The sequence below is a fragment of the Thamnophis elegans genome, chromosome 13, assembly GCF_009769535.1.
Source record: "Thamnophis elegans isolate rThaEle1 chromosome 13, rThaEle1.pri, whole genome shotgun sequence".
Classification (NCBI taxonomy): domain Eukaryota; kingdom Metazoa; phylum Chordata; class Lepidosauria; order Squamata; family Colubridae; genus Thamnophis; species Thamnophis elegans.
In genome coordinates this window covers 48,689,052-48,712,692 of record NC_045553.1, presented here as the reverse complement: position 1 = coordinate 48,712,692, position 23,641 = coordinate 48,689,052, and the positions used below count along the sequence as shown (strand labels likewise).

Below are 23,641 nucleotides of genomic sequence, written 5' to 3'. Positions count from 1 at the left end.
TGTCCAGCATTCCATCCTGGTGATGACTTTTGAAGTTATCTCCCACCTGACAGTTGGGTGCATTATAATTGGACTATGGACTGGGGTGCCAAGGGGAGGGGATTGAACTATACATGATATTATTTGCTTCTGCGCCCAATTAACCAGATTCAGCTTTGCTTCGCTACTATTCGTTTGTAATTAGTAAAAGTACACTTGATTTCAAGCAAATGGAGTTGAGTGGTTTCTTTCCTGATTCTTAAATGAAGTTGCAGCTGACATGAGCATTTCCCCCCCCCCCAATCTTTTGGTGGAATTATAGGCTGGCTAAAAAAAGGACAAACCTCCTCTTTCTCCCTTCACAGATAATGTAAAGATCCAGGATGCGCCCGAAAAAAAAACCTGCACAATTATTGATCCTTCCCAAATCCACCGGAGAATAAAGATGATCAGCCCCAGAGAGGTGTGGCCTCCCTGAATCAGCATTTCAAAAGGGAACCGTCACCCCCCCTCCCTCCTCTTTCTTGTGCGTGAAGAGGCTTGTTGCAACCCCAAAGGGAACACAAACGCACACACACGCACACAGAGTTGAAAGGCCCGGTTTGATCCGGTGTTGCCATGGCAACAGATGCAGGCAGATGAGGACGGCCGCTGCAGAGATGCCGAAAGAGGCAGCCGTTCCCAACCTCAACCTCATGCAAATCAGTCAAGGGAGAGGTGGGGGGGGGGTCCCATTGCAAACTCCTGTGGATGCAGCCGATGACCTTGGGAGGGGCAATTGAAGGACTGCGTCCTTGGAATGGCCTTCGCTGTTTTACCCAACTCTGCTCAGTTTTCTCAACTGGCAATTTTACATCCTCAAAATTAGGGACCGGCCCATCCTGGAAACCTTAAGATTTTCAATCCCATCCGGACAGAAATGGCCCCAAGGGAGCAGCACCACCCCCTTGTTATCAGCCGCACACCGAACAGACAGGATCCCTTCTGTGGGCAGAGGAAGAATCTCTGGGATCAGCCCACTTCCATCCGCCACGTAAAGGCGACCATCTCACTCACGGCTGTCTTCGTGCAATTCAGGATTTGTCCATTCTCTGCCCAAACCCTGATTTAGAGCGCCTGATGACAAAAGCTCCTTCCGCTTTCGAGTCTCGTCCCTCTGCCTGGAGTGGAAATCTGGAGCCCCTCAAACGCCATGGCTGCTCTCCCCAAATCCAAATTTGATAAGCAACTGGCGCACATGATTCGTTCTTTTGGGTTACATTAAGGAACATGCGGTGGCCCATGAAATATGCACAAGAAATCCTTGCTAGGAGCCAGTAACTCTGCTCTAGAGCGGGAGTCTCCGAACTTGGCAAATTTAAGGACTTCAATCTCCAGAATTTCCTTTGCCAGCCAACTTCCAGGCTATATATTATTCCAACAACCCAAAATTGAAATAAAATCCATCCAAAGGGCTATGAACTCCCAGTCCTGTCTGATGCTTTTCCCAAATACAATAGAGGGGTGTGGGGGGAAAAAAAACCATGGAAAAGGGGGCATTTTCTTCCTGAAAATAAGGAGCTGCTTAAAGCACCAGCTGTCAACCATGCCTGCTGGGAATTCTGGGAGTTGAAGTCCACAAGTCTTAAAATTCGGCAAGTTTGCAGACTCCTTTTTTATATTAAAAAAAAAAACGGGGGGCAATTGGGAGAGCGGCCCATGGCTTCCCTTCTGTGCAGGAATGTGACCCAGACATGAAAAGAGAAGAGAGTGTGTCTAATTGGAAAGAAATGAGCAAACACATGAAAATGGTGGCTCGAGAGGAATCCCTTCGGTCCCAGGGGGAATGCAAGCGCTTTAGCTCTTTTAAGAAGTCTGCTTTGGACGTTTGTGCCTCAGCAGCTGCAAACTTTGTGAATTAGATGTTGCACGTTGTCCTGGAAAAGGGACCCTTTTTTAAATCCACCAAAATGTCCCCAAAGAGCAAGTGAGAACTAGCCATTTTAAGAGAGGATGCTTGCTCACTCCAACATCCACTAAGATAGAACGCAGCTTTGAGTTACCCGGTTGAGATATATATATATACATATACATACATCTATATATATATTTTTCCCAGCTGAATTTATATCTTCAGCATCGGTGAAGTTACGTTGTTAACACTAGCCTTAGAGTTTGCTTTTTGTTACTTCTACAATCAATTGGTTATTTTGCAAGAGCTAAATATTTACAAACAATAGATATGTAAAGCTAGATAAAATGAACTATTGGTCCCGTAAGCTAATACCTCTTGTTTCTCGGCCCTGGTCCATGAAGCCTGGAAAGAGTAGATAAATAAAACACGCACGCACGCACACACAGAAACACACGCACACACACACACACACACACACACACACAAAGAATAATAAATTTCTTTACATAGGTTATGCTGTCCTTCCCCCCCGCTCCGGCCCACCCCTTCGCCCCCGTTTCAGTTGATACCGTTTTTACATGTCCCCCTTCATTTCGTGCACATGCACAGCCTAAATAGGTGGGGCAGGAAGTGCAAGGAAGGTGACCCACAAATGGAAGAAGAGCAGCCTCCATTCCTGGAATATCGATCGGTTCTTTTCAGAGACCCGACTCATCCAATGCCGCGAAGCTATTGGAGGGAAACGGATGCTGGGAGATTCGTATTTTCGCAAGCATTCAGGTTGCGGGTCAGTCAACCTGTTGCTTTCCCCAACTTGATCTGCTGCGGTGAAAGGGGTCCACGGTCAGCAAGCATGACACAAAACCAGACGCCCAAAAGACAAATGAGATGCTGGAAAGGAGAGGGGGGACCAAGACAGCACGGTTACCCCAAGGCTTCCCCAGTGAACAATGACGGCTGCCTCGCATGCCACATCCACAACACCAGCTCCTCTAGCAAACAAAAAAAACTGTGTCGTAACTTTGATTTAGAACAGGGGTGTCCAACCTTGGCGGTTGTTTTAAGACTGGTGGACTTCAACTCCCAGAGTTCCCCAGCCAGCTGGCTGAGGAATTCTGGGTGTTGAAGTCCAGCAGTCTTAACATGGCTAAGCTTGGACACCCCCAGATTTAGAGGCTGCCGAGAGGGGTGGGAAACCCACTCTCTTCGCCAGAGACGAATCCAGTCCATACCTCAAGTAACAACTACTCCAGATATTCACATAGAAATTTAAATTCAGCTAGATGCGGAAAGACATCTCATTGTTACAGTTCAATGCCATCATCTGAGGAAAAGGCCTCCAGGCTGCATTATTTTAACAACACAAAATTCAAATAAAATCCATCGAGGGGGCAATTAGCACTCAGTCCTGTCTGATGCTTTCCCCAAATATAATATTGGGAGAGGGACCACAGAAAAGGACCGTTTTCTTCCTGAAAATAAGTGTCAGCTACGAACCAAAGAGTTCTAGGTTTCAGAAACACCTTATACCAGTGTTTCCCAACCTTGGCAACTTGAAGATGTCCGGACTTCAACTCCCAGAATTCTGGGTGTTGAAGTCCGGACATCTTCAAGTTGCCAAGGTTGAGAAACACTGCCTTATACAGCTTTAGAAGAACCATTTCTCTACTTTCGTAATATCGAGCCTAATTTTCATAAGAAACAGGAATAGGAAGCACTTTCCAACATAGAAAAACATAGTTTACAAGCCCTCTATTTATTTTTAAATTATATTTATGTGGATAACTCTCACAGAAGAATCCGGGCACTTCTAAGGGAGAAGAAGTGAGCTGGATGTTTGAAGATCGTGTTTGAAAAGATATGTAATTATTATTATTTTTTCAAATGGAGGCAACCGCCAATCAGATGAAAGTTCAAAATAAAAACTGCCGTAAATTTATGTACCACTTTACAAACAACCATGGCAAATTTGAGTGTTAAAATGCAAGTAAATGATGCAGTGAGGTAGCAGAATCTTCCCCAAAGGTTTTCTGGGAAGGAGAATCATGCTTAAATATCAGTAATATGATATTTTCCCCAGATTTATAGGCCTTTTTTATAACATGACACCTGACTGACAGTGATAACATTTTTGCTAGTTTTATTTAAAAATGAAGAATCATACAACTTCTACCAATTTTTACCTACATTGGCGGGCACAAAATTCAGCAAAGACTTGCTACCCCAAGCAGTTACAATCTAGATCAGGGACTTGAAGACTTGTGAACTTCAACTCCCATAATTCCCTAGCCAGCCAACTATGCTATTGTATGCTGCCTGGGGAATTCTGGGAGTTGAAGTCCACAGGCCTTCGAGTTGCCAAGGTTGGATATCCTTGATCTGGAAGTTGTGATCGCCCACCACTGCTCAATTCCTCAACCGTTAATTTTTAGATTCTCAAAATTGGAAACGGCCATTCCAGGAGCCTAACATTTTCAATTCCATCTGGACAGAATTGCTAGAAGGATGGTTTGACTTGATTTTCTGCTGAAATGTGATATTTACCTTCAACTGATGCAGCGGTCTGATGCAGTGGTGAAATTTTAAAAAAATTGCCACCAGTTCTCTGGGCGTGGCTTGGGTATAGCTTGGTGGTGGTGGGGTGTCATGTGACTGGATGGGCGTGGCCAACTTTTTAAAATGTTTAAAGCATTTTTACTACCTATTCGCCCGAACCGGTAGCAAAAAATGCTTTGACATGAAAAAAACAAGTTTAGCTGTGCGATCGCGGGATCCTTTTTTTTCATCTTTTAAAGCATTTTTTCCTGCCAGTTTGGGTGAGTAGGTAGTAAAAAAAATGCTTTAAAAAATAATAATAAAAAGCTTCTGACAATCATGTGGCTCACAGCTGATCCACGCAATCGTTGGAAGCTTTTTTCCCCACTTTTTAAAGCATTTTTTCTCCTGCCTATTCGCCTAAACCAGCAGGGGGAAAAAATGCTTTTAAAAGTGGGGGGGAGAAGCTTCCGCCAATCACACAGATCAGCTGTGAGCCACACAATCCTTGGAAGCTTTTTTTTTTTTTTACTACTGGTTCATGGAACCAACGACAATCATCGCTACCGGCTTGCATGAACCGATGTGAACCGGTAGTATTTCACCCCTGGTCTGATGGTTAGAAGGAATGAAAGAATTATGGCTGAAGGTTTCATGAAAACAATCTACGAGCTGCTATCAGATGAAGAATTCTTCTAAACCAGTGTTTCTCAACCTTGGCAACTTGAAGATGTCCGGAGTTCAACTCTCAGAATTCCCCAGCCAGCGAATGCTGGCTGGGGAATTCTGGGAGTTGAAGTCCGGACATCTTCAAGTTGCCAAGGTTGAGAAACACTGTTCTAAACCCAAGTCTTGTGCTAAGCCCAGAGAGTTCACAGAAGAAAGTTAACCTCAAGCAAAGATGGGAAAAACCTGTTGCTGGCATTAAACATCATCAACTGGGGATTCCATCTGCAGGGCACTGTAGTTGGCTAAGAAAGACGCGGGTTCAAGTCCCTGTTTAAGCACTAAATTCACTGGGTGACTCTGGGCCAGGCATGTATTTTTTTCTACCCTGCCTATTTTACGGGATTACCACTGTAAGGATAAATTAAGGGAGATTCCCTCCCTTCCCATGAATGTGTCTCAAGAGAAAAGATGGCAACGTTAACAATAAAACAACACAAAACCATTGGAAAACAAAGGCAATTATTTTGCGTAGTGTGATAAACCTAACTTCCGCCTCTTCTGTCACCCAGATTGGCCCAAAACATCTGGAAGATGCTAAATTGAGAAAGGCTGTAATAAACGGATCCCTTCTTCCTTCCTTTCTTTCTGAACAGCCATTGACAACAATGGCTGTTGTTTGTTTTAAGCCAGTGTTTCTCAACCTTGGCAACTTGAAGATGTCCGGACTTCAACTCCCAGAATTCCCCAGCCAGCATTCGCTGGCTGGGGAATTCTGGGAGTTGAAGTCCGGACATCTTCAAGTTGCCAAGGTTGAGAAACACTGTTTTAAGCATTGGTGACCCCCAAAGGATCCTTCACTATCACTCCGCTGCATTAACTGCAGGGTCGCATTAACAAGAATGCCACAGCGCAGGCAACTGAAGAAATGCACAAACCAGGATAAAATGCAGAGGCCACACCGCTGAAAATGAAATAACAGCTGCAGCTCTGAGCAGCATGCATCAAACAAGACTTCCAGCCCATGGGCTCCACGTAAGAAATTAATCCTTAAAGAAAAAAGAACTTTCACAGTTCTTTAGTATCCATTGTCCAACCATAGAAGTGAATGTTTCAAAAATAGTTAGCAGTTTGACAGCCATTCCTTCAAGAGTCCTCTACAAAAAGGTGGCGTTTTCAAGGGAACAAATGTCACAGTGAACTGACTTGCTCCTATTCTGCGTGTGAAACACATCATCCTTTCCCAATGTCGTTAGTGCTGAAAGACTAGGGTACTGCCTCCCCTTAAGCCAGGCCTAGCTAGCCTTCCTTGAACTGAGGTTGGATTATTTTATCTGAACACCTGTCCGGCAAGATGGCCAGGTAAGGCCGAAACTCTGCACTCTGGCAATGGGATTGCCCGGATGATCAAATCTGATCATCCTTTCCTATCCTAGCTGGAGTCAAAAGGATTTCTGCAACTGAGTCCCATGTAGAAGAGGCGGGGTGGCGCAGTGGTTAGAGTGCTGTACTGCAGCCACTTCAGCTGACTGTTAGCTGCAGTTCGGCGGTTCAAATCTCACCGGCTCAAGGTTGACTCAGCCTTCCATCCTTCCGAGGTGGGTGAAATGAGGACCCAGATTGTGGGGGGCGATATGCTGACTCTGTAAACCGCTTAGAGAGGGCTGAAAGCCCTATGAAGCGGTATATAAGTCTAACTGCTATTGCTGCTACTCCTCCTAGTCTAAAGACTAGACACCCAGAATTAGCCTTGCCAAAAATGATCTCCATTTTGTACGACTCGTCCATTAACATTTGTACGACTCTTCCATTACCAAGTTATACTGTCCTCGGAAATCTTTCATCTCGTGTGCCATGATTAACCCTGCACGGCAGTGGTCCCCAAACGTTTTGGCAACCAGAGACCTGTTTCCTGGAAGACAATTTTCCCAAGGACCGGGAAGTGGGATGGCAAGAGATGGTTTTGCGCACAATCTAGATTCCTCGCAGGCACAGCTCACAATAGGGGCCCAGTTCCTAACAGACCCCAGCCCAGTGGTCGGGTTGGGGGTTGGAGACCCTTGGTGTACGCTACAAAAGGGTAAGATGCCTTTGATGTACCAAAAGCGCACCTATGTGCTCTATGAAGGCAATATCCTGACCTGTAGGAAGCCCTCAAGAAGAGGGAGTCCTTTCTTACTATGATGCTGCGACGCTATTAGCCTTTGAGTTCAGATCTCAATCCCTTCCCCTTTTTGGTAGGAGCATCAGTACAGCACTGTTTGATCTGGTAGCCACGGGACATCCGCTCTCAGGTTCTGCAAACACCAGCCTTTCCAACCGGATCCCAAAAGCAGGAGACCAAGTCCAAACCCCATTTCGTGGCCTTATTTTTCTTCTTTCCAAACTGCTAATTATTTTTGCCAGCAAGGACAGAAACAACTTCCAGAAGTGAGCGATGACAGGTCACAAGCAAACACAGAGGCAGCCATGGCTTTGCGCCTGAAATTATGTGCAGCGCGAATACAAATGCAGGCGATCAAGAGAAAAGAACCATCCACGAGCTAATGGTGTTCCAGAAGGGCTTTTTCTGGTTCTCCTTTGCCCTCCTCACCCGCTCTCCTCCTCAAGGCAACTTATCAATTTGGAGCAGCAGTGCAGGCTGAAACCAAAGCATCCAAAACAGGAATCAAGTTGATTCCAGTCATCCCTTTGCCTGTCGCAAAGGCTCTTCTTTGCTCGTGGCTGGATGGCTCAACTTCAAACACCTCTTCAAAGACATTGAGGGTAGATTCATTGGGTTAGGAGACCGACGTTAGTCCCTTTTGGAATAGTTTCGAGATCAGGAGGACTACAGAAAAATAAGTAGGTTGCATAACGAGTTGGTCAACTTCATCTTCTGGGATGAAAAACCATCAGGACCTCAGAGGTCTTCTTTCCATGATGACACCATGTGGCATCAACTGGCTGGTTTCTTGAGAATAGATTTGCACCCTGTCATCGTGATGCTTACAGGGCCTTTCTCAGCCTTCTAAGTCTCTCTGAGCCCAAAGACTCTCTACAGCAGGTGTCCAATGTTAGCAACTTTTAACACCTATGGACTTCAACTCCCAGAATGGCTGTGGAATTCTGGGACTTCACGGGTCTTAAAGTTGCCAAGGTTGGAGACCCCTGCTCTACATTATGCTAGAGCCAAGGTGGCAGGGGTGCAGTACTGCAGGCCACTTCAGCTGACTGTTATCTGCAGTTCAGCGGTTCTAATCCCACCGGCTCAAGGTTGACTCAGCCTTCCATCCTTCCGAGGTGGGTAAAATGAGAACCCGGATTGTTGTTGGGGGCGATATGCTGACTCTGTAAACCGCTTAGAGAGGGCTGAAAGCCCTATGAAGCGGTATATAAGTCTAACTGCTATTGCTATTGCTATTGCTATTGCTATTACACTACTACTCCAGACAGTCTCCCAGAAGAAGTCCTCTCTGTGCTTGGACTTCACAGACAGGAGAGAGATGATCTTCACTTTTCCTGTGACTTTCCTGATTTCCTGCATAAAGCTCCTCTTTAACAAATGTTGGCCTTCCCGAAACTAACGCCTCCTCCAAGCTGATGAAGGTTTCATGGCTCTGAGTGATTTGATTTGGCCAGGACGTCTGGCCAGATTTCCACACTGAGGAGTGGGCTTTCTCTGCTGGTCCAATTCCACTGCAACGGCAAGCTTCCTTCAGCAGTGGAGAACTTTCCAGATGTTCGGGGGCTATTTTTAATATTGCCTGAATGCAAATCACAATTATCTACACCTGACCTACAAAACTTTGGTTTCAGCGTGCACAGCTGCAGAGATGGGAGAATCCAAAGGCCTGGATTATCTCCCCCTCCGTCTTTGGTTTCTATTACCTGGGGGGGGGGGCTGTAAACAGGTGGGTCTCCAGGAGGAAGCCATACCTTCTCTTCACTGCTGATGTTCCGGGAAGAGGTCCTCCAAGTGATGGAGGGGATGGGATCGCCAGAGGCCTCACAGGTCAGAATGATCTGGTCTTCCAGCTCCATGGCAGTTTTGTTCTCCACAAAGGTGATCTGGGGTTTTGCTAAAGGAAGGGTTAAACAGAGAAGGAACAAGACCCCAATTGGAGATCACAGACCCTTTTCTCCTGGTAGCTCATTGTGAAGAAGGAGGTCACTGGTTTGCTAAGGCAGTGTTTCTCAACCTTGGCTACTTGAAGATGTCTGGACTTCAACTCCCAGAATTCCCCAGCCAGCATTCGCTGGCTGGGGAATTCTGGGAGTTGAAGTCCAGACATCTTCAAGTTGCCAAGGTTGAGAAACACTGTGCTAAGGAACTTGCTACTATAAGAATTGCCACGTGATCTAAAAATACACGAGGCAATTTGCGTATGTGGACACATTCTGAATATTCGAATGGGTCTAAATTAATTGTGGGATAAAAACCAACCAACCAAAGTTTTTGTCATCTCCCCCCCACCTCCACCCCCCCAGAAAACGGCAATAAAAGCTATGCAGCCTGGGGAAATCCACTAGGCATACTCCTTAGCCTTTCAGGACTTGCCTTATAATACTAAGGACTAGAAACTTTAAAAAGAAAAACCAAAGTGGACATGCGTAATGGAACCTACTTGAAATACCCCGTTTCCCTGAAAATAAGACCTCCCTGGATAATAAGCCCAATCGGGCTTTCGAGCACATGTGCTTATTTTGGGGGGTCAAAAGAAAAGGTAGGGGAAGAAGAAAGAGGTAAGGAGAGGTGGGAGGGAGGGAGGGAGAGAAAGAGAAGGAGAGGAGGGAGGAAGAGAGAAGACAGAGGATAGGAGTAGGGGAGAAGGAAGGGAAGGAAGAAGGGGAAGGAGAGGAGGAAGGAAGGAAGTAGAGAAGGAAGGGAGGGAGAAAAGAAAAGAAAGAGAAAATAAGGTGGTGTCATAGCAGGTGCGAAGGATGGTAAACAAAGCATTCCAAATTATACCTTATATCCTTTTAAATGGAATAATAATAATATAAGAATGGCAAAGAAAAAGAATAACTATGTGAATGTATACCTATAACTGTATGTAAGAGAATAAATGACAGTAAAAATATAAAGCACAATGCAGGTAAATAATACTTGGTCATAAGTAGCTAAGTATAAATAATTAAAGAAATGTACATAAAAATGGATAACGAATAAGGAGATTATGAATGAAAGATAGAAATGTATAGAAGGGAAAACACTAACTGCAAAGAAACCGATTCAGAACTGCGGTATGATATACGATGGAACTTATGTTGTTTTTAAGTTATGTGGTTATTTTTGTTAATGTGTTTATGCGTTCTGTTGATGTGCTTATGTGTATAAAATAAAATAAAATAATAAAAAAGAAAATAAGACCCTGTCTTATTTTCAGGGAAACAGGGTATTCAGATATTGATCCTATCCTTGACTTGCTAGTAGATAATCCAAGTCCAGTTCCTATGATTTTGAAGGAAACGAAAAGAGAGACCGAAGAGGGAAGCTTACCGAAGACTTTGAGGTGGACGGTGGCATCGTGCTCTCCCGCTTTGTTCTCGGCGATGCAGATGTACTCGGCCTCGTCGTTCTTCTCCACCCTGTGGATGGTCAGCTCGGAGCCATCGTAACTGAAGCCGTATTTTTCCTCATCCTCCCCTCGTTCTATCGGTTCTCCGTCCCTGCGGGAGAGAAAGCCCACCGGCAGGAATGGACGTTACCGGAGACACCGATTGGTTGCGGTATGTGATTTGGAGCCCGCCCAACTCATGGTGACTCTGGAAGGCTTACGGTTATGACGAAACTTCTGTAAGCAAAACAGTCATGTCCCTCATGGTTTTTTTTTCATGCAAATTGATTATGGCCAAGGCGTTAATTAGCTGGGCGGCTTTGCTCTCCTGTTGTAAACTGACGGCAGTCACTCCATAGTGAGATGGGTGTCGTATAAATTTAATTAATTGATATGCTCTGAGATGACTGGTCCTCTGTAGTGCTAAGACCCACTAGGGCTATGGAAAGAGGGAGCCAGTTTGGTCCAGCGGTAAAGGCAACAGGAGACAGTAAGTTCTAGGCATGACTACTGCTGGGTTTGGGCCAATCGCCAGGAGACAAGTGAGTTCTAGTCCTGCCTTAGGCATGAAAGCCAGCTGGATGACTTTGGGCCAATCACTTGGAGACAGTGAGTTCTAGTCCTGCCTTATCCACAAAAGCTTTGCTGGGTGACTTTGGCCCAATCACCAGGAGACGGTGAATTCTAGTCCTACCTTAGGCATGAAAGCCAACTGGATGACTTTGGGCCAATCACCAGGAGACGGTGAGTTCTAGTCCTACCTTAGGCATGAAAGCCAACTGGATGACTTTGGGCCAATCACCAGGAGACGGTGAGTTATAGTCCTACCTTAGGCATGAAAGCCAACTGGATGACTTTGGGCCAATCCCTCTCTCTCTCTTAGCCCAACTCACCTCACAGGGTTATTATGGTGGGGAAAATTGGAGGAGGAAGAAGATATCTCAGATGTGTTTGCCTTCTTGAGTTATTTGTAAAAATAATAATGATGGGATACCAATAAATACATGAGCAGCCCCTCCCTTCCTCCCACCTCCCAGACCCCCCTCTTACTTGGTCCAGCTGATGATGGGCTCTGGGAAGCCGTCAGCGTCGCACACCAGCTTGACCGACTGGCTCAGATTGGCAGTGGCGTTGACCGTCCCCTGCCGAGAGCGAACGGTGGGAGGCACTGGAAGGAAAGCGGGAAGGGGAGTCAGGCCTGCAGGCCCCTTCAGTGGCAAAGAGCCGAGGTGGCGCAGTGGGTAGGGTGCAGCACTGCAGGCCACTTCAGCTGACTGCTATCTGCAGTTCGGCTGTTCAAATCTCACCGGCTCAAGGTTGACTCAGCCTTCCATCCTTCCGAGGTGGGTGAAATGAGGACCCAGACTGTGGGGGCGATATGCTGACTCTGTAAACCGCTTAGAGAGGGCTGAAAGCCCTATGAAGCGGTATATAAGTCTAACTGCTATTGCTATTGCTAAAAGAGGAACAAGTGACACCCCTGTGAAGTGGCCCTCCCTCCTACGCTTCTACGCACAATCACTAGACGGAAACCCGATTCCAACAGGTGGATTAGACTTTGGGGGCAATTGGTTCTCGTTCCTCTAAGCTCCTTCTTTTTTTTAAAATGTCGAATTTTTATTCATTTGCCAAAATATAAAACACAAGGAAAAATAGAAATAATGGGAAAATAAGATAGGGAAAAAGGGAAGAGGAAAAGGTATAGTTTTTTTTTTTAAAAAAGCATTGATGTCTGACTTGTTTTAGCACAGTAGTCTAGACCAGTGGTTCCCAAAGTTGGACACTTTAAGACTTGTGGACTTCAACTCCCAGAATTCTCCAGCCAGCAGTGGTTCCCAAACTTGGCAACTTTAAGACTTGTGGACTTCAACACCCAGAATTCTCCAGCCAGCAGTGGTTCCCAAACTTGGCAACTTTAAGACTTGTGGACTTCAACTCCCAGAATTCTCCAGCCAGCTCTGCAGAGCTGGCTGGAGAATTCTGGGAGTTGAAGTCCACAAGTCTTAAAGTTGCCAAGTTTGGGAACCACTGGTCTAGAACAAGAGAATAACATACAGCCTCAACTTTTAAAGAGTAACTAGCTCGTTCTAAAACAAAAAAAACCTACCTAACCAGCAAAACCCAACATTTTATTCACCCCCACCCCCACCCCACCTCAAGCACAAAGTCCAGAAGTGGTTTCCAGATGGAAACGAAGCTAGTTGCATTCTTGTCTTTGATGAAAGCTAAAAGTGAGCTCTATCTTCTGGATAGGCCGCCTTTCACCAGCGCTTGTCAGGAAAAAAACACCACGTGCGCGAATCCGAAAACATATCCAAAGAGCCATCTGTTCCTTGAAGGTTTGCTAGCGTCCTACTGGTTACACTGCTGTATTTGACTGCTTAAAGACATAATTGATGCATTGCCGACAGGAGGAAATGAAGGTTTAGAGTTCAGCTTTCCCTGAAAAGGACGCCCACTTTAATGCTCGGGTTTATGTGACGGGCTGTCGGAAGTCCTGAAACGACCCATTCACACGTTTATGACTTCACTGGTGACTGGAGAGCATCAATCCATGCGTGCGTTTGGCGGAGGTAGCAGCGAAGAGGTTGAGTAACCGAGATGTCTAAACGTTCAGGATGGTATTTATCAACTCAAGAGAAGCAGAAGGTACCAACACAACATTTGTGCTTTTCTGTCGGGGTGCCCAGGGAACATGACCTGTTGGAGATCCAAGCAGTGCCAAGGAGGATGATCTCTTCTAGCTGCCCTGGAAATCATTATCGTGGGATGACAGCTGCCGCGTTATCTTCTAGCTGGCCCATAATTCAGAAGGGTTAAAATAAATATAAATGGCCTCTCTGTCTACCCTTTCATTTTAAGGCCTCCAAATAAACTCTGCATCCAAATTCTAATCAGAGAACAGAAAGAAACCACTTGTCAGCTAGGAATCCTCCTTCCTTCCCAAATGGATGTTCTCCAGATGTTTCATCACAGGTGACCAGAGATAGACTGGGCAGGAACTGTGGAAGTGGTGGCCTTGTCCTTCTGGAGGACACTAGACACCTCTGGAGACCTGAAAGGGATGGACAATACCAGGCGCAGCGGCCAAAGCTCACGTGCCTTCTAAACACAAGATGCTCACCATTCACGATGATCCGGATATCCCTGAAGTCCACTTCTCCCCGGGCCAAGATCCTTCCCTCACAGCGATACATGCCCTCGTCACTTTTCTTTATCCCTCTGATCTGGAGGTAGTTGTTGCTCAACACCACAAACCTCACTGGAAAGAATGGAAGAGAGAAGTTGGTAGATCTAAGTTTGGCCCTCAGGAGCTCCTAGCTCTCCATCCTGGGTGAGCTTCATGATGTGTCATGCGTCCTCCTTTCATTACACATGGAAGGAGCTTCTCGGAAAGAGCCAAGTCCGATCAAACCCCACCACAGTTACTGGACTCAGCGTACACTCTGCATCCCAGATGTTTAAGATGGACTTATCAGTAGCTACATCTGGTGCTTCAGGATTTACTCATTCTGATAGTTTGCTCTCCAGAAGTAAGTTGGAACATTAAAGTCATGTGGAGGGCTTCCTGCACACCTCAAAACAAGCACATGCACACAAACACCACACACACACACACACAAACACACACATAAAGATGCACACACACTTACCATCTTTCTTCAGGACCACATCTCTGCCCATGTGCTTCCACATAATTGTGGGAGGCAGCGAGGAGACAATATCACAGGTAATAACTGCATCTTCTCCTTCTTTGAACTCCTGTGGGCTGGGGGCATGTTGGAAGGTCATCTTCTCTGGAAAGTAGATGTAAGGAAAGGGAAGAAGATTAAATCCCGAGTCAGTCAGAGTTCATGCAGCAGACATGCTAAGTGGATGAGGAGGAGGTCTCCTCTTTTCTTGTATGTCCCATCACACTTGGCCAATAAAGAATTCTATTCTATTCCATTCCACTCCACTCCTCTCTACACTCTACTCTACACCCTATTCTACGCTATTCCACTTTCTATTCTACACTGAACACTCTGATCTACACTCTACTCTATTCTACTCTATATTCTACTCTATTCCATTTTCTATTCTACTCTACACTCTACACTCTACTCTCTACACTCTAATCTATTCTATTCTATTCTATTCTACTCTACCCTACTCTACCCTACTCTGAAACTGTACTTATTCCATTTTCTATTCTACTCTACTCTACACTCTACACTCTACACTCTACACTCTATTCTATTCTATTCTACTCTACTCTACCCTACTCTCAAACTGTACTCTATTCCATTTCTATTCTACTCTACACTCTACACTCTACTCTCTACACTCTATTCTATTCTATTCTATTCTACTCTACTCTACCCTACTCTACCCTACTCTGAAACTGTACTTATTCCATTTTCTATTCTACTCTACTCTACACCTACACTCTACACTCTACACTCTATTCTATTCTATTCTACTCTACTCTACCCTACTCTCAAACTGTACTCTATTCCATTTTCTATTCTACTCTACACTCTACACTCTACTCTCTACACTCTATTCTATTCTATTCTATTCTACTCTACTCTACCCTACTCTACCCTACTCTGAAACTGTACTTATTCCATTTTCTATTCTACTCTACTCTACACTCTACACTCTACACTCTACACTCTATTCTATTCTATTCTACTCTACTCTACCCTACTCTGAAACTGTACTCTATTCCATTTTCTATTCTACTCTACTCTACACTCTGCTGTACACTCTACTCTACTCTACACTCAACTCCATTCCATTTTCTATTCTATTCTACTCTACACTTTATTTTTTTATTCTGTTCTGTTCTCTTCTTTTTTTTAGCTAAAGCAGAGGTCAGGAGCCTTGCAAATCAGCTCCTGGAGCAAGTAGCTAACCACTAGACTGCTAATGGATGCCTGAGAGCTTTTCACATCACCCTATCCTGGAAGTTCTGCCCTGTCAAACACTGACATGAAGCTACAAGAAGTACACAAAACACATTCACCTTAACAAAAGCATGGTCAATTGAAAATGCACATCTCCAGGAGTGAAAGTTGGGCTTTCTTATCTCAACCAGGTACCTATTCGGAAGGGGCTTCACTGGAAGGGAGCAGAACTGACAGGCCCATCATGAAAGTTGCATCTCTTCTTAGGTCATTCTACGGGAGACACCTCCACCTTGGTCACTTTAAGACTTGTGGAGTTCAACTCCCAGAATCTGCTTAAGTCATTCTATGGAATGCACGGCTGGCTGGGGATTCTGGGAATTGAGGTCCACAAGTCTTAAAGTGACCAAGGTTGAAGACCTCTGTTCTATGGGGCAGCAGGATTCCTTACTGAGGGGAAAGTAGGATTTAGGGTTAGGGTTAGTCTCATCCCCCACCCAACCCTTCCTTCTCCAGCCCAACCACTTACGAAAGATCTTCACGTTGAGTGTGGCCTCTTCCTCCCCTTCCTCACTGGAGACCACACATTTATAGATGCCGGCGTCATCGATGTTAGCGTTGTAGATGGTGAGAGTGGAAGAATCATCTGACCGGACCACGGAAATGTGCTGCTGGTTTGTCGTCAGCTTATCGCCATTGGGGGCAAACCAGAAGATTTCTTTGGATTTGGCATCACCAGTGACTGAAACGAAGGAAGGAATCCGAGGAGGAGCTGGGTTAGGGTATACGTGGCACTGGCATATTTTCAACACAGCGAGACCGAACCAAAGTCACATAGGCCAATACTAATTTTGTTGCAAAGATCTAGAAAGGGATTCTTGCAAGTCTGCGGGCACAATTATTTATTCGGTATTCAAATGTATTGGCCAACCCAACTCCAGTAGACTTTGGTCTTCCTTCCACTTCTCTTTATCTTCATGAGAGCCAGGAAGGATCTTCCCTGAGATGTTTTCTCAGGTTTCGTTAATTTAATCCAGTGAATTTATTGGCCGCCCATCTCATAGTGCCATGATGACGAATCTATGGCATGCGTGCCAGAGGTGGCACGTAGAGCCCTCTCTGTTGGCATGCATGCCATCACCAACTGATCTTCTGGTTTATGGTGTGTGCCAGCTAGCTGGTCTTCATGGGTTCCGGAGAACCAGAAAACAGCCCCAGAAAAGTTTTTAAAAAGGCCATTTTTGGGCCTTTTGCAGGGAGTTTTTGGCCTGAAAATGCTCCCCAAACGGCCTGAAAATGCCAAAAAGACGCCCCCCAAAAGCTCAAAAAACAGACAGATGTGTGCCAGCTAGCTGGTGTTCAGGTTTTTAACACTCCAGTGTAGGCACACTCATGCACTCGGTGCCGAAAAGGTTTGCCATCCCTGCCCTAGTGCATGACTCTCATCAGCTACAGGTTACATGGTGTAGGATTTCCCGCCGGAGCAGGGGATTGGAGTAGAAGACCTCCAAGGTCCCTCCCATCTCTGTTACTCTGCTATTATTTCTGCCCGGGACTCAACCCCCTTTTATCTGTCAGTTAACTCAGCTACTGCAGGAGGAGAAGAGATAGCTCCATTCAGTGGGTTTGCTCCCAAGTAAAGACTGGTTGATTACGCAGCTACTCACCTTGACATAAGAAAAATTTGGATTCTCCAACGGGCACCTCCACCTTATTTGGGACGATGTTCACCTGAAGAGAGACTGGAAGATAGAAAGAAGCAACATGAGGTTATGATGTTCTTGCTCACCAAAGAAAGAATATAATATAAATTGCAGGACTGAATGTCCGCAGAATACTGTTAGGTCTATGACTCTGGCCTGGGTTAAGGCTGCGGTCAGCAGGTTTACCACCAGCTTATGCGGTACTTAGAAGGTGAGTTCTTGGCAGCAGAAGGAAACAACAACCAACGATTTAACAACAACTGGGGCCATCAACACGCCGATCAATCAATAAGCCACACCTAACCAGGCACCAGATCAATACTATGCACAGAATAGCCTAAAGCAGTGGTCTCCAACCTTGGCAACTTTAAGACCTATCTGGGAGTTGAAGTCCACAGGTCTTAAAGTTGCCAAGGTTGGAGACCACTGGCCTAAAGCACTTCTTCTCAATGTTTGAGAACCCCTTTAGATACCTTTGGGGGCCACAGACCCCAAGACTTAACTCAAGATTTAAATCATAATATTTCTTTTTTTTTTAATTGAAAAGTTTTTTGTTTTTTAATTCTCTTACATACAATTATAGGTAATACATTCACATTGTTATTCTTCTTCTTTACATTTGTCATTCCTATACATTTGTCATTGCATTTAAAAGGTTATAATATACAGTTTGGGATGCTTTATTTACCATCCCTTCTGCCTGTTTTAACACCACTTTATTTTCCCTTTCTTTTCTCCCCCTTGTATCTCACACCCCCTTTTCCCCGCTCCCTTTCCTTCCTTTCATTTTCCTTTTTCTTCTTCTTCTCTTCTTTGTGTTTTATACAATAAAATAAAACCTTCATAATACTGTAAAAAAAAAGACTGTTAGTGTAGTGAAGACGCTGTAGGGCAGGAGTGTTCAAACTTGAGAGCTTTAAGACTTGTGGACTTCAACTCCCAGAATTCCCCAGCCAGCCTTAAGTCTTAAAAGTTCCCAAGTTTGGACACCTCTGCTGTATGGGTTTCTAACAAGATTATTGGCCTAAATCTGACCACCCTTGCAACTTAAAATTGGAATACATCTTGCTGCAAAAATTAAGAAAAGAAAATGTTCTTAAAAAAAGGATAAAGTTTACCCCTCAGTTATTTTTGTTAAGTATAATTACTGATTGTACAGTTGTCGAGATTAACCTGATTTCGCTTTTAATAACCGCAGCTAGATTGTTGGTGGCGCAATACTGGAAGAAGGAAGGCTTGCCTACTGTTCAAGAATGGACATTGAAAGTAACAAACGTAGCAGAGATGGCCAAAATATCTGCATATCTCAAGGACCATTCCAATGAGAGATATAAACTGGAGTGGAGAAGATGGATTGACTATACTCAAAATAAATATGGGACTAAGAAATTTCAGATAGCTTATGACTAAAGAAACAAGGAAAGATATAATTTGTTTAGAGCTAGCCCAACAAGGAGGAGTTAAAGCTCAAATGAAAGATTATATTAACTTTTTTTAAAGTTTATCTTAGAATGTTTTTGTTAAAGATCTATACCCTGTATTGGTTCTGGGAAGTCAGGGGGAGGAAGGTTTGGGAGGGGCTGGGGGGGGAGGGAGGGAGGGGCTGGGGGGAGGGGAGAGGGAAGTAAATATTTGTAAAAGTTTTCTTCTCCTCAAAATTTTCATTAAAAAAAATTAAGAAAACAAAATTTGGATGATTTCTCTATCAGAACGAAGAGTGTCCTTTTCTTCCTAATTCTTTCCGCCAACTCGGCTTCACTGGAAGAGGGAGACTTCCCCCTCCCCCCGCTCCCAATTATGGGCTGGCTACTCTTTTATTCTGTTTTATTTCTGGGTAATCCAATTTTGCCCATCCATTCTCCTTTAGCATAATTCACTCCCAGGAAGAATGACAGGACTGGACATCATCATCATCCCACTGAAAGGTTGATTAGATTTAGCGCAGCAAAGACCTAGATAGCCAGGGATGAGCAACTCTGGGGCCATTCGCCTCCCCCCTGCCTCTCTCAGGCAGGCTGTGCTGTTGCAGAAAATGACAGGCGTTAGACTTCTCAGGATACAGGAAAAGTTTATTTGGCAGCCAGGTTCAGAAAGCCAGCCCATGGGTTAGCATTGCAAGTTCTGAACAACCTTCATTATCGAAGCACGCGTTCTTATACATTCTCAAAAGCATTGCAACACGGAAATACTTAACTCATTTCTTAGTGGTTACCTTGAGGAGAAAGCCTGATAAGGAGAGGAGGGTCTTACTTCTCCTTTTGTTTATGGAGTACGTGTCATTAACGAACTTTAATTGAATCTTGGACTTTTGACATAGATTTTGACATAGAGACATCTTGTGGTTTAGGCACAGGCTCCCTGTTTCTATTGCAAGCTCCAACTCTGTCTACGTGGCTTTTAATATAGAAGTAAAGGGCTCTAAGAGGCTGTCCAGCCTGACCCAGTAGGTTTCACTCTTCATGTCCAAATCTCACTTTACGTCTGCTTTAGTGCAAGCCCAGCTCCTTTGGGCTACACGGAGCAAGATCCTTTTGCATTGCAGCCCAAAGGTGTCAGTTGCCCACTCTGGTCTTAGCTATGGATCTCCGCAAAGAGCAGTTTCTAGGCCCATGATGGTGACACCTGCCAGGGGCGGCATACAGTGTGATGTTGCCAGCTGCTCTTCTGGTTTAAGAAACAGACCAAACTGCCTGAAAAATGCCCCCCCCCCCCCAAATGGCCTTAAAACAGCGCTGAAAATAGTGCGAAAAACAGCCTGCAAATGACCCCAAAACAGCCTGAAAAAGGCTTGAAAGTGGCCAAAAAACAGGCATGCACCCCCAGGCCAGCTGGTCAATGGGTTACCAGCACTCAGGTGCATGCACATGGACACATGGTTGGGCACTCAGTGTTGAAAAGGTTCACCATGACTGTTCTAGGCAGTGACTTCTTGCTGGATAAATAACCTTAAGGCAGTGTTTCTCAACCTTGGGAGACTTGAAGTCCTGTGGACCTCAACTCCCAGAATCCCCCAGCCAGCGCGCTGGCTGGGGGATTCTGGGAGTTGAAGTCCACAGGACTTCAAGTCTCCCAAGGTTGAGAAACACTGCGCTAAGGCATCTATTTGGACCATATCAGGCCAAAGATTCACCGGAGGAAGCAAATGATGCTTGGAAGAGTTAGCGGTAGAAGGAAACGAGGCTGCCAAAGAACGCGGCGGGTGGACACCATCCAAGCTGACAAGCAGACAGAACATCGGACAACTCAGAGAAGTACTCCAAGATCGGGAGATGTGGGGAGACCCGACCCATCGAGTCGCCAAGAATCGGACACAACTGAATGGCTGCTATCATCACCATCATGGCGTTGATACGAATTTGCGCCGAGGTGGCGCAGTGGGTAGAGTGCAGTACTGCAGGCTACTTCAGCTGACTGTTATCTGCAGTTCGGCGGTTCAAATCTCACCGGCTCAAGGTTGACTCAGCCTTCCATCCTTCCGAGGTGGGTGAAATGAGGACCCAGACTGTTGGGGGCGATACGCTGACTCTGTAAACCGCTTAGAGAGGGCTGAAAGCCCTATGAAGCGGTATATAAGCCTAACTGCTATGGCTATTGCTATTGAGCGCAAGGGTTACCATGAAAAACGCGAGGAAGGCGTGGCTCAGCTTCGTCCCGTGTTCAGGTGGCACGCTTGCAATGCGCTCCCTCCGTGGAACATGCCCGCCTCTCTGTGCAGCCGGGCGCGATCCTTCCTAATGGCCTCTGCACCTGCAAAGGGCATTCACGCTCTCTCTCTCTCTCAAGCCTTGGCATCGTGAGAGCCTTGTTGGTCGTTTCGTGAAAAGTAATGAGCCATTAGAGGAGACGTAATTGGATCCTGGCTCCCGTCGGTGGATACATTTGCTGGAGCTTCCTGCCCTAACAAGTCCAGATCAGAGGGAGATTTCAAGGAAGCCTGACCTTAATGCCAGCAATTTCTAAATTGCACTCGTTAGCTGGATGGAAAACAATCGCCTTAATAAAAGAAGCGCTTGGCCCAGCAGAGTCAAAAGCATTCCCCCACCCCCCTCTCGTCTCTCTCCTTGCAAATGCTCCCAGTCCCACAGGACCGGCTGCTGGATTTTTGAGATGATTGGACCACAGAGCCAGTGGCGAAATCTAAATTTTCTTTGTTCTGTGGGTGTGGCTTGTTGGGGAGGAGGTCATGTGACTGTCTGGGCGTGGCTATGTAGTCATGTAACTGGGGGATCAAAAGACCGAAACTCACTTTAACACTCACTTTAAATGTCCTGCTGGAGCAGGGTTGGACTAGATGACCTCCAGGTCCCTCCCAGCCCTGGATTATCCTCTGAAGCTGCGTCTAGTGCCAGGTTTGTAGTCCTTCCTTCCTCTCCTTTTTCCCTTCCGCCCTCCTTCCCTCTCTCTTTCTTTTTTTCTTTTCCTTCCTTCCTTCCTTCCTTCCTTCCTTCCTTCCCTCCCTCCTTCCTTCCTTCCTTCCTTCCTTCCTTCCTTCCTTCCTTCCTTCCTCAGCACCTCCACCCCCTGTTTTCAGCCAAGCAGGCTTCAGGGAAGCCTGCTAGGAGCGAAAACTCCCCCGTTTCTCCAGAGAACCTGTAGTAAAAAAAATTCTTAAAAAGTAAAAAAAATGTAATTACAAAGATCAGCTGTGCGACGTGCCATTGTCAGAACTTTGGGGTTTTTTTTTTAGCGTTTTTTACTACGGGTTCTGAGAACCGGTAGCATTTTTACTACCGGTTTGGGCGAACCGGCCCAAACCGTTAGCATTTCACCCCTGCCACAGAGCCTCTGCGCAGGACCTTAAAAGACGGAGAGGGTCACTTCCCAGCGTCTTGTTTACTTGGCTCCTGCACTGACTGGGTACCACAGAAAAGGGATAGCAAACACCTCCTCCAAGGGGGAGGCTTTTAAAAATCTTTTCTCTGTGAGTCGGAGGATGTACCTCTGAAAATAGACAGGAAGCGTCGAAGTTCAAAACTTTTAGCGTTTCCTGGTTTACTGTCTTCCGAGGTAGTCTTCGTGATTGTCCATCTTCCACGATGATCTACAAGAGGCATCCCTACCGACAGCAGCGCTGGCCTGCTGCGAAGAAGCATCCCTGCCGGGTTTGACATGTGCTCCTCACCAGCGAAAGGCCAAAGGCATCCTTCGATCAGATCACAACAGAGGTGGGTTCCTACCAGTTCGCACCTATTCGGTAGAACCGGTTCGTCAAATCTACCGAACTGGTTAGAAGAGGTTCCACCAGTGGACCCAGAAAGCAGGCCACACTTACAGAAGAGGCTCCAAAAATTTTTGAAACCCAGCACTGCCCCACACACAGACACACACAGACACACACTGACAGAGAGAGAGAGAGAAAGGAAGGAAGGAAGGAAGGAAGGAAGGAAGGAAAGAAGGAAGAAAGAAAGAAAGAAAGAAAGAAAGAAAAGAAAGAAAGAAAGAAAGAAAGAAAGAAAGAAAAAGAGTGAGAGAGAGATGAAAGAAAAAAGGGACAGAGAGACAAAAGGAAGGAGAGAGAGAGAGAGAGAGAGAGAGAGGGAGAACACATGACCAGCAAGCCACTCCCACAAAGGAGGCCACACCCACAGAGTAGGTTCCCAAAAATTTGAAACCCACCACTGGATCACACCCACAGTTAGCACCCAAGGGAGGGCTCTGTGGTCCTACAGGACTGCAACGCGCAAGACAGCGCAATGGCTCCTAGCTGGAGAGCAACCAGTCATCATCCTCTTCTTTTAATAACCCCACGATCCCTTGCAGGGTGAAGTCTGGGCAACTTAATGGAGCTAGCAGAGTGTTGAGTGGCCGGATGCGCTTCCCTGTCGCCAATGCGGAGTTTTGTTCGGCAGATATATTCTCATTGTGCCCAGAGAGAGAGAGAAATACCCGCCTCTACCTAGGATCGAACTCACAGCCTCCTGCTTGTGAGGCGAGGGCTCCACCTCTAGGCCACTGCACCATGACGGAGGGCAATCAGTGCAACAAGGAGATTAGATTCGTATCCACAAGCATTTCATCATGAAGAGAAACCAGGATCAATGAACAGTTCCTGACACTCAATTTGGAAAACAACCCGGGTTCCACCGCCATCACGGCCCGCTTTTCCCCTGCGACAACTGATCCTACTGCAAAAGGAAAATGCGACAACAGATAGTTGAAAAACTCTTTCCGGTGACTCTACATACCGCTCCCACAGAAGACCTTGTGCAAACACTCTCTCTTGCCCTGAGCTGCTTAGGGGCAGATTCCCACATGCTCCGTGTCTAAAGTAATCCCACGATTCGAGGGACATGACTAAAGTAGGCCTAAAACCACTAATCCCACGGCTCAAGGGATTACATGGCCCTTTTCATCGCACTGATATCCTTCCAGTTCAACACGGTTTAAATTTAGAAACAACTGTGATCTTGCAGGAGGAGGATGCTGTTGAAG

General features: G+C 45.8%; 1 protein-coding gene across 4 annotated transcripts in view; it reads right to left on the bottom strand.

Moving 5' to 3' along the window:
- Positions 1-23,641, bottom strand: part of NCAM1 (neural cell adhesion molecule 1) — a 197,351-nt gene that overhangs the window by 47,299 nt on the left and 126,411 nt on the right. For all 4 annotated transcript variants that reach the window (XM_032229550.1, XM_032229548.1, XM_032229549.1 and 1 more), the window contains exons 2-8: positions 17,174-17,248; positions 16,036-16,248; positions 14,268-14,411; positions 13,739-13,876; positions 11,665-11,782; positions 10,557-10,726; positions 8,993-9,135 (exon numbers count right to left, since the gene is read on the bottom strand). In XM_032229550.1, the coding sequence (XP_032085441.1) occupies positions 8,993-9,135; positions 10,557-10,726; positions 11,665-11,782; positions 13,739-13,876; positions 14,268-14,411; positions 16,036-16,248; positions 17,174-17,248 (1,001 nt within the window). The remainder of the gene's footprint in view (positions 1-8,992; positions 9,136-10,556; positions 10,727-11,664; positions 11,783-13,738; positions 13,877-14,267; positions 14,412-16,035; positions 16,249-17,173; positions 17,249-23,641) is intronic.